Below are 11,130 nucleotides of genomic sequence, written 5' to 3' on the forward strand. Positions count from 1 at the left end.
GAGTGAAAACATTACACAAAAAAGAACAATCATCCAACTAAAGCTAATTGGAGTGATGTTTCGAGCTACGAGCTTGTGGAAGGTAATGCTTATTAATACTTATTTGATTTCAATTTTGAGCTTGCTGTTTGTTAATGTATGTATGCTCTTATTGTTATGTTTTCTAATATTTAGACCGAGACGGAAATGTTTCCGCCAATTAAAATTAAATTTAAATATTGTATACATTTATTTTGCGCTTCTAAAGACAATGTACTGTGTCCCTTCCGATTGGAATGGCTTACTGATTGGATGAGTACCACAAAGGGAGTAGCGCTACTATAAAGATTGAACACAAAGAAAGCAGTGATACAAGTATTGCAATGAAATGTTATTATTGCAAAGTGCTAGAAATGTGAAAATGGCACTTTGGACTCTTGGATGTACTTAGGAGTCCCCATCTTCGTCAATATGGCAATGTGAAAAGGATTTGTATGCACTGTGCCAAAAGGGTGTGGCAGCTGACGCAAAGCCTATGTAGATTAATATCCATCTGTTTATCTTTTGTAGAAATTGAAAAATCGAATCTTTTTCGGACATTGGAATGAGATAGGCATGAAGGCTGACATTGAAAATGTGCCACCAAACCCCCCTGGGTTATAATTATAGGGCAACCAACTTTACAGGATTTGCTGTAAACAAGGAAGGAAATGAGAATGGCAAGCGGCGACGTTGGCGGTGGCGTCTGGCAGCTAAAATGCAGCAACAACAATAGCAACAGCAACAGCAACAACAACAGCAACGAAGAGGGCAACAACTTCAGCAACAGCTACAGCAACAGCCATTATGCTCTTGTTCTGTTTGTTGTTCTTGCTTTTTATGACCGTTACGCTTCGGCATTCATAATTACAGAGAAGGATGGAGAGAGAGCGAGTCCGGGGAGGGGGGAGGGGGGAGAGAGCGCAGCTGCCATTTTAATTTGTTTTAATTAATATGCGCTTGTTTGGCAGCTAAAGTTGTTGTTGCTGTCGCTGCCAGCACTGTGGGACAGCAACAAAAAACTAGTTTAGAACTTTACGCGTCGGTCAGTCGGTCAACCGCAGTTCGCTTTCATTAGGACAAAAGGATGTTGCCGCATCAAAGTGCGACCAAAACTGTCATTGCCAACTAACAACGGCCGCTGCTTCTTCATTTGCCTCACTTTTGACTGAGGCTCGGGCTCTGAGCAAGGGACAGAGGCAGGCGCAGGCGGTGGCTGGGGCTGAGACGGAGGCTGAGACTGAAGCGGAGGTGACTGCGGCTGACGCTTTGGGGTCGTTGTTCATTTGTTGTTTCCTTTGCTAGCACTCGGTGCTGTTGTTTTTGTTGTTGCCGCAACTGCTACTGTTAGCTACTCTACACTGTAACGGCAAAATTGTTGTGCTCTCTCTTTTGAAATATGCGCGCGCTCGCCTCGTGGAATGCCATTGGAATGTTTGATGTACAGTGTTAGAAAATATTGCAAGAATGTGTGTGGACTGTTTTATTGCTATACAATAAATTGAATTTCAAACTTACTTCATTTTTAAGCACTACATTATTAATTATTAATTTCTGTGACTATTTTATTCTTGAATTCCTTTCTTTTTCAAATACACTTAGTTTAACTATTAGCTTTCTAAAACCATAGACTTATAAAGTATATTTATATTCACACACTTGATTACTTGATTACAACTAGTAGGTCACAATATTTACTATACTACTTTTTTAATGGGGGATATGTATTTGTTCAATTTTGTATTTTAATTTGACATTAGTGTCTGCAGCTTGTGAGTTATCTAAAGATGATATAGCTCAGTTGTATGTGGACTTATAATTATGTAGGGTACACAATTGTTGCTTTACTCACTTGTTGTCCGATAACGAAAAATTGGATTAGATGTTGAAACTGCACACAAATGTCAGGTAATTTTCACTACACTTTGTCACACGGTGCGTGCCGTTATGAATTAAAAACGCAGCGTTGCCAGCTGTTGGCAAATTTATGTGCCTGTTGGGCGGCGTGACAGCGAAAGGACAGCGTAAGGACAACGTGTGCAAATGAGTTTTGTTTATGCGCGCAACTCGCGCCAGCCACTTGATTTATATTAAAATATTGTTAAACATTGTTTTGGCGAAAGCAGGCACTGGCCGCTGCAGCATGTCTATGTATTTACACTGTTGTTTATTATCCTGTTATTGTTGTTGTTGTCATTGTTGCTATATCCACTGACTTTGCCGCTTGCACGTGGCAGAGGCAGCCATGGCGATAATAATGGAGTCGGCTTTATTTATGTGATTGTTAAAATGTTTGTTTATTTTTTAAATTAAATTTGTTGTCTCACTTGAACGCACTTCTGCACTTTTTTCACTTTTGATTACAAAAAAACAACAAAAAATCATCATACATATACGAAAAAAATTGGTCGCAACAAATTAGCCGTTGCTAACAAAATTCTAATTAGACTTTGTGACGCGGCACTTCTGTTGTCGTCTTCGTCGTCGTAACTGCTGTCTCGATCTCGAGATATTTGGAAAGGATGCGCAGCACAACGTTCACTCGCCTTGAATGCGGTTGGCCAACTAACTGATGATTGCGGTAGAGCAAAAAGGATGCGGCTGCTGTTGGAGAACCGTCGCCATCCAGTGGAGAGAAAGCTCCCGTGTAGACTGGCAGGCTTGTAGAGTAAACTGCTTCACCCAGTCTGGCAGCACTTGCACGCATTGCACAGCACTGGTCATGGAAGGCGACACAGCTGGGCTGGCCGATAAGACGCTTATCGTTTTGTAATCGACTCGTTTTCGACTGACAGCTCTTACAACTCGACAAAACTACGTGGCTGTGGGCTTTTCATTTAATTGTTGCGGCAAATAAAAACAAACGCTTATCGCGAATATGCAAAAGACTTTAGGCAAATTTCTGTTAACCGTAGTCGGTCTAGTGCTCCTCACAAGCGCCACTCAAGCCTTCATCGTCAGCGTGGATGCACACAACGAGGAGTGCTTCTTTGAAAATGTCGAAGGCGGCAGCAAGTTCGGTAAGTAAACGTATTCCATGGTCATAGTGATGGTGCGGAAGGTGAAGAAGAAGAAGCTGTTAACTGGTCTGATTTGTATGTTGCAGGTGTTACCTATGAAGTAATTGAGGGCGGCTTCCTGGATGTGGATATTCGAATTACAGGACCAGAAAACCACGAGATGCACAAAAGCGAGAAGGAATCTTCTGGCAAATACGCTTTCGTGGCACCCACCAAGGGCGTCTATACCGTCTGCTTTAATAACGAGCGCAGCAGCATGACTCCCAAGCTGGTCATGTTCTCAATTGATGTGGGGGACGCGCCTCAGCGTGCTCCCGGCGCTCCTGGCGAGGAGGAAGTAGGACACACCAAACTTGAGGACATGATACGTGAGCTTTCAGGCACACTGACCAGTGTCAAGCACGAACAGGAATATATGCATGTTAGTATTCGTTTGAGACTCGCATTTGAGGCATTGTTAAGAGCCCAAAAATGTTTCTCTGCTCCTTTTAGGTGCGCGACAAGATCCATCGCTCTGTGAATGAAAGCACCAACTCACGTGTCGTCTTGTGGTCCACATTTGAGGCGCTCGTACTCGTACTGATGACTGTGGGTCAGGTTTATTATCTGAAGCGTTTCTTCGAAGTCAAGCGCGTTGTGTAACTTGTGTAACAGACACGTCCTCCATGTGCGTCTCTCAGCCTAATTTAAACGAGTAATTAAATTCTTTTTTTGTAATTAGTAACTTTAATTCAAATGTGCAGTTTTTCTTTTTGTTGTTCGTCAAAAGCGGGAAACTTGTAACTCGTTTGTTGTGTTTGTTTCCTTCTGTCTGTGTGTGTGAGTGTGTGTGTGTGTGTACATTTTGCACATTCATGAATTATATACACCATTATATGTGTGTGTATATATAGTATATAGTTGACTGCAGCTGTGGCAGGCGTTAGATAAGAATTGGGCAAGTTGTTGAACTCTTGAAATCGTAAACAGTAGAAATTTCCTTGCTTTGCAGACAAATTTCTTTAATTTAAAATGCAAAAGCCGGGGATACCAGATTGAGCGCTGGTTCGTGTCTGTGCTAAATCAAAACCGATGAATTGACGACCGCACAGTGCCCCTCAAACTTCAGCTGGTGCGTGTTCTTTGGTGCATCCAAAGCCTTGCAACAGCTGTTTTGTTCGCCACAGTGGCAGCGCTGTACCAAGATTTCTGGCCATACTGCTTGCACTTTATTGTTTAGGCTAATTATCGATAGTATTGCAGTTGTTCTAGCAGCCACAAACAAGCGAAGGTTAAAGCAGCTGGTAATGCATAGATTACTACGCAGCGTGGCAATTTCCTGCCATGCTGCTGCCGTCCAGCGCACGGATCATGGAGTACGCCGACTGAGCATCACGGGCTCCGATGTAGATCCTGCCGATGAGCAGGTACTGCGAAAACGTAAATTTAAGCCGCACCAGCAATCAGCTGAGCTCAGCGAGAAACTGGCCGGTCAGATGCCCAGCCAGGCACGCGTCGTCATCTGCGGAGGCGGCATTACTGGCGCCTCGGTGGCGTATCATCTGGGTTTGAAGGGCTGGGGCGGTGAGACGTTGCTGGTTGAACAGGATCGAGTGGGAGGCGAGCTGCCATGGAGTGCGTGTGGATTGGCCGGCCGATTTGAGCGCAGTTACACAGAATTGAAGCTGGCCGAGTATTCGACTGATCTGATCAAGTCGCTGACAGAGCAGGGGCTTCCCACGGGCTGGCGGCAAGTCGGGAGCCTGAATCTTGGGCGCAACTTCGACCGCATGACCTCATTCAATCGCATGAAATCGCAGGCAATTGCCTGGGGCATGAACTGTGAGGTGCTGACGCCTGAGCAGTGTCTGGAGCGTTGTCCGCTCATCTCGTTAGATGGCGTCGAAGGCGGCCTGTGGATACCCGAGGATGGAGTCTGTGACCCTCATCTCGTCTGTCACGCCTATTTGGAGGAAGCCAAGCGCATGGGTGTGCGTGTGATAGAGTTCTGCGCTATCAAAAAGATTCACAGCGCACATGGAAAAGTGGAGCGTGTGGAGACGACCGCTGGCGACGTGGCCTGTGAGTATTTTGTCAATTGCAGCGGTTTCTGGGCCCGCGAAGTGGGCACGTTGTCCAAGCCGGTTGTGAAGGTGCCCCTGAAGGCCGTGGAGCATCATTATCTGCACACAAAACCCATCGACCAATTGGATCCCAATACGCCTTTCGTGCGCGACTTCGACGGACGCATTTTTTTCCGCGAGTGCGAGGGCCACATCCTAGCCGGTGGCTTTGAACGCGAGGCCAAGATGGTGTACGAGGACGGCATCATACCATTGTCACAGCAGGCGCGCCAGCATCCGCCCGACTGGGACCACTTCCACGAACTGCTCGATTCTCTGCTGCATCGAGTACCCTCTTTCCGGGAGGCGAAGCTAGATCGGCTGACCAACTCGCTGCAGGTCTTCTCGCCTGACTGCAAATGGATCTTGGGCGAGTCGCCTGAGATACAAAACTATTATGTGGCAGCTGGGAACAAGACAATGGGCGTCTCAGCTTCGGGCGGCATTGGTCTGGTATTGACGGATCTAATTACCAAGGGCTTCACCTACTTGGATCTGCACATTTTGGACATCACTCGGTTCTTAGGTCTGCACAATAATCGTAAATTTTTGCGGGATCGCTGCAAAGAGGCACCCGGTAAACATTTCGAGGTCAACTATCCGTTCGAAGAGTTTCAAACGGGCCGCAATCTTCGCATGTCGCCCATTTATCCACAACTAAAGGAGGCAGGAGCCGTCTTTGGACAGTCCATGGGCTATGAGCGACCCAACTACTTCGATCAGAATGATAAACAGGGTGAGTAATATACAACAGGCGTACCTTTTTCCTTTTTGTATACCCTTATCAGAACGAAAATATTAGACTCGAAAATTTGCAAAGTAGCTATGGTAGATATTTGGCATTTATTAGTTTGATGGGCAAATATCAAATTGTATGGCTATCATCTTAAGACAGTTGAGATAAAGAAATCCACGACGTACTCATTGCCTGCATCATATTAAATTGTGAAAAATATAAAAGAGAAGAGCTGACCCGTCCCTTTCCACCCCATGATTTTGAAAAGTCCCTGATGAAATGTAATATTTTAAAAAATAACATATTTGTCAGCTCCTTTAATTATTTATTGTTTAAATTACTCATTTTTTTACGATTTTGATATAACACGGTTGGAAAATTACAAATTGCATATATATTTCTTTAGAGATAAGAAACCAAACAATGTCTTTTTTTACACGGTTGTTTCTGGAACCCATCTACCGCGTAAAAACAGAATTAGGTGTACCTCTGTAGCGGTGTATCTACGAAAACTCCGTTTCAGGCGCTATTCTAACTATAAACGGCCTTGTTAGGCACACCCCTACCCTTTGGTGTAGTATTTCTGATTGTTTGTCAGGCATAGCGGATCATTTATTATAAATATGTATGTACAAGTATGTATGTAAGTATTCCACCTGTAAATGAATTAATAGAAGTACTCGTGCATATACAACTTTCCTTGGAAAGAGCTAAACAAAACAAATGAAATAAAACAAAACCAACCAGGGGTGTATAGAGTTCGGTGCGAGTATGAAGGCACTCCCTTCTGCTTAAGTGCAATATTGAATAACAATAAACAACTCCTCGCATTGGATGTCAGTGATCTTTGCATTACGATTAATCCGAAAGAGCTCCAATTTTGACGAAAACATTTTGCAATCAAACCGAACGACTAGCCACCAAGAAATTAAATATAAAGTGTTTGAGAAGTCGTGCGGACACGGGTCTTATTTAGGACGATAGTCAGAAATTAGTTCATTCATTCAGAATATACAGCAATGGTTAAACGCACCTTGGCTATGGAGTCGCTGAATGAGTATCCATCCAAATGTCCTCGCTACGATTCGACCGATCAGCCCGGTTGCAGTCTCTTGATAAAACAGGAGGAGGCCGACGACTCTGCAGCGAAATATCAATGCGTTCCGGGTTCGGCGACATCAGATTATGCCGCAACGGGGCCCAAATATTCACAAAGCCCGTGTAGCCACAAGGTTCTCTTCACCTTCGAGGAGGTGCAACTGATTTGTGAAGGCCTGCTGAAGAAGCACGAGGAGCAGCTGCACGAATGTTACAATTCCTTGATATCCAACAAGCTGGACGAACAGCACGATGCCTTCGTCAAATTCACGTACGCCCAGATAAAGCGCAACTACGAGGCAGAGCCGAGTTATTGGTCGTAGGAGAATCACAATAACCACAAAAAAAGATAATACTAATCAATGCGTTGAGTTAATTATAGTTTTTTGAAAATCCTTTAGAAAGTCCTTTATGTATGTATTTGCTTATATAGCATGTAGGAAATACTTGTAGTTCTCTGTTCCACTTTATTTTTGTTTCATTAATAAAAGTTTAAAACAAATTCGCATTCCTTGGTTAGAGAAGGAATAAAGGGTGCTTAAGAAGGCAATGCATAATCACCCGACTTCTAATACTAACTTCATTCGCTTAGACTATTAGCAGCTATTGCTTGTTCATACTTGGTTCAATCGCAGTTGGGTGTCTCTCCAAATGTCTATCCTAGAAATGATATATCTAGCACTGTATGTCGAAACAACTTTCTATTTCTTTAAAGGTCACATTCTAATGTGTTCCTTATCGCATTTTCATTTTCGCAGATGAATTTGGCTTGCCACGTTTCCGCATTGCTCGTACGAAGACGTTTGGAAAGCCACCCTGGTTCGATCACGTAGCCAGCGAATATAGAGCTTGTCGCGAGCGCATCGGCATTGCCGATTACAGTTCCTTCACCAAATATGATCTGTGGTCCAAGGGCAACGAAGTCGTTGAACTGCTGCAGTATTTGTGCTCCAATGATGTGGATGTGGCCGTCGGTTCCATCATACACACCGGCATGCAGAATCCCAATGGCGGATATGAGAACGATTGTTCGCTGGCGCGTCTCTCGGAGCGACAGTAAGTCGATGGACAGACCAAATCCTTCAGATCCTTCTGCTGTACCTAAATGCGTCTCAATTTATTCCCTCAGCTATATGATGATTGCGCCTACTATTCAGCAAACGCGCTCCATGTGCTGGATACGGAAGCACATGCCCGCCCATTTGCGGCCCAAGGTGAATGTCGCCGATGTTACCTCGATGTATACGGCCATTTGTATTTTGGGTCCGTACACCCGCGTCCTACTCTCTGAGCTGACCGACACGGACCTCTCCCCACGAAGCTTCCCATTCTTCACCTATAAGGTTAGTGGATGTGACGATTCTCTGTTGCTGTTGGGTTAACCAATCTTTTGCAACTCTTTAGGAACTGGATGTGGGCTTGGCTGATGGCATTCGCGTCCTGAACATCACACATACCGGCGAGCTGGGATATGTCCTCTACATTCCCAACGAATACGCTCTCCATGTCTACGAGCGCTTGTACCAGGCGGGCCAAAAGTACAATATTCAACATGCTGGTACGTATTATCAAACACAAATGGATCTAACAGACTTCAAAAAAGATATATAAACATTATCAACAATTCACCCAAAATCCACAATTCATTACAAAAGCAAGGTATACTTTATAAATAATACAATTTTTTTAATTCTAAAGGTTTTGGAACTCAAAATGAAATCAAAACTTGTTCATTCGGAGTGCATTTTCAGGACAATTTGTGATAAAGTGTTTAGATACGAATAGAATAGATCAAATAGTGTTTCTATATATTCGAAACTGAACAAATTGAAATTGTATTTACTCGACTCAAATTAGATTCGATTAAATTCCATTCCATTCACAAAAAAATGAATCAGTGGAAATAAAACTGATTTATTTTGGATGATAACCTAGATTTAAAAAGTCAACCACCACTGGAAACAACTTTAGTCTGCCGATAAATGTTTTTAGGAGTTCTTAAATTATATATAGTCTTTTTTTTTTGTATTTGGTAGGCTCTAGAAAATAAAGAACGCACAAGTAAGAGACTTCTAGAACCAGAATTTATATAGAAGAAAATATATGTATATGTTCTTGTAATATCGAAAAATATTGCAAAATTGGATTTTATGGAAGTCCTTGCTTCTGCTTTGTACTCACACCGATTCTCTATCCTTTCGACAGGATACTATGCAACGCGCGCCTTGCGCATTGAAAAGTTCTATGCTTTTTGGGGTCAGGACCTGGATACCTTCACCACGCCATTGGAGTGTGGACGCAGCTGGCGCGTTAAATTCAATGTAAGCTCTTTAATAACGTATCGTTGGATGAGCCTCTAACCTCTCCGTTCTGTTGCTTAGAAACCCATCGAGTTCATTGGACGGAGTGCGTTGCTGAAGCAGCGAGAGGAGGGCGTGAAGCGAATGTACGTGCAGCTGCTGCTCAACGATCACGACCACGAGGTGGACATGTGGTGCTGGGGCGATGAGCCGATCTATCGCGATGGCGTGTATGTGGGCATGACGACGACCACGGGCTATGGCTACACGTTCGAGAAGCAGGTGTGTCTGGGCTTTGTGCGCAACATCGATGCAAATGGCCAGGAGTTGCCCGTGACCAGCGAATATGTCCTATCCGGTCACTATGAGGTCGAGGTTGCTGGGGTGCGGTTTGAGGCGAAGGTGAATCTGCATTCACCGAATCTGCCCACCAAATTTCCGGATCGCGAACGCGAGGCTTATCATGCGACACGTGACAGGCCCGACCAGGCGGATCTGCTGTCCTTCAGCTCTAATTTGACGACGACTGGTCAGTAGGCGACTTGCAGTGAACTTCTTGCGTCCGAATATGTTGACGCTGTTTTGCAGTTTCGTTAAAGTTTTTCGATTCTAAGCCCATTGTGTTATTGTGAGTCTCATGCAGAGAAGCGATATATGCATATGTGTATAATCCTATATATATATACAATATATGTATATATGCATATCTGGTACTATATAGTCCATGGAGCGAGAGAGATAGAAAGTGAAGAAAGACGGAGAAAGTTCTTATTTGCTCAATCGCTTCCGCTCAGTACAGTTGTGTCCATAAAACTAATTATAATTCATAATGATAATTGAAGCCCAAAGTGTATTAAAAAAAGTGCAGTCAATTATTGACAGAATGTTGACATTTGTAAAACTAATAATTTATTGAAACTTTTTAGTCAATTTTTACCAAATTGGAAAAGAATAGGAAACAAATCAAACATAGAAATTAACAAACAAACGCTGTTTTATTGGCAGCTGAAAAAGATCAAATTTTGTTTAATTTGAAAGTTTTTCACTGCCTCCAATGAAATGCTGTGAACAACCGATGCGACCGATAAACATAAACACCGACACACAAACACACTAATATACGCACATAAGCCAAATGCTTGCCCATGAAGTGCCTTGAAAGAGCAGCTTTTTACTTAGAGTTTTCGTGTAAAAGCCCAGTGTCCGTTTATTTGAGAATAGTTGGCCTTTTGTTTAGGCGAGTTTTTTAGTCTCAAAACTCACACTCGCCTGTAGAGACGTTATGAGAGTGCCAGTTCCATTTCAAATTGCTTCAACAAATGTATTTTGTTTTTAATGACGCCTCTTTAATTTAACTTTAGAAATGTGTTGAATATATTTTTCATTATTTCTCTGATTCAAAGAATGCAAAATGCTAATTTTATATTAGAAGGCATAGTATGAGTTCATTGGCACTTCTAGAGCGGGCTGCATAATACAAACACATCTAAAAATAAGCCATAATATTTATACGCATTTTCTATGTTGTGTACTATTTATATACTTATATTGAATTTGAAATAAAAATTGTTATACTTTGATATTTATATACATGATGGAATTTATAAAAGAACATATGTACATCAGTCATGTCTTCTAACTGCGGCACTGCAAACAATTGTCTTCAGTCCAGATGATAAGTGTGGCTAATTCTTGGGCTTACAAGTTTTGCCAAACTTGCCGCAAACACAAGCAATCCTCATTGTAAAAACAACAGTGGGAGAAAAAGTTTACTTGTGTTTTGTCGAAACAATGATACCCTAAGGCTGTACTGGAGAGATGATGTAAAACAGAAAACTATGATACTCTACAGCAGT

General features: G+C 42.8%; 2 protein-coding genes across 2 annotated transcripts; both read left to right on the forward strand.

Moving 5' to 3' along the window:
* Positions 1-2,818: 2,818 nt before the first annotated feature.
* On the forward strand, positions 2,819-3,768 carry LOC115629358 (transmembrane emp24 domain-containing protein 2). The gene is made up of 3 exons (XM_030525810.1): positions 2,819-3,038; positions 3,125-3,459; positions 3,531-3,768. The coding sequence occupies exons 1-3, from the start codon at positions 2,897-2,899 to the stop codon at positions 3,678-3,680; spliced, it is 627 nt and encodes a 208-aa protein (XP_030381670.1). The 5' UTR covers positions 2,819-2,896; the 3' UTR covers positions 3,681-3,768.
* Positions 3,769-4,286: 518 nt separating this feature from the next.
* LOC115629362 (pyruvate dehydrogenase phosphatase regulatory subunit, mitochondrial) lies at positions 4,287-10,864 on the forward strand. Its single transcript, XM_030525816.1, has 6 exons — positions 4,287-5,876; positions 7,733-8,030; positions 8,104-8,317; positions 8,379-8,532; positions 9,180-9,295; positions 9,356-10,864. Exons 1-6 carry the CDS (start codon positions 4,325-4,327, stop codon positions 9,809-9,811), a joined length of 2,790 nt encoding a protein of 929 aa, XP_030381676.1. The 5' UTR covers positions 4,287-4,324; the 3' UTR covers positions 9,812-10,864.
* Positions 10,865-11,130: the final 266 nt, after the last annotated feature.

Source organism: Scaptodrosophila lebanonensis, unplaced genomic scaffold, assembly GCF_003285725.1.
Source record: "Scaptodrosophila lebanonensis strain 11010-0011.00,11010-0021.00 unplaced genomic scaffold, SlebRS2 tig00000142-arrow-arrow-pilon, whole genome shotgun sequence".
Classification (NCBI taxonomy): Eukaryota; Metazoa; Arthropoda; class Insecta; order Diptera; family Drosophilidae; genus Scaptodrosophila; species Scaptodrosophila lebanonensis.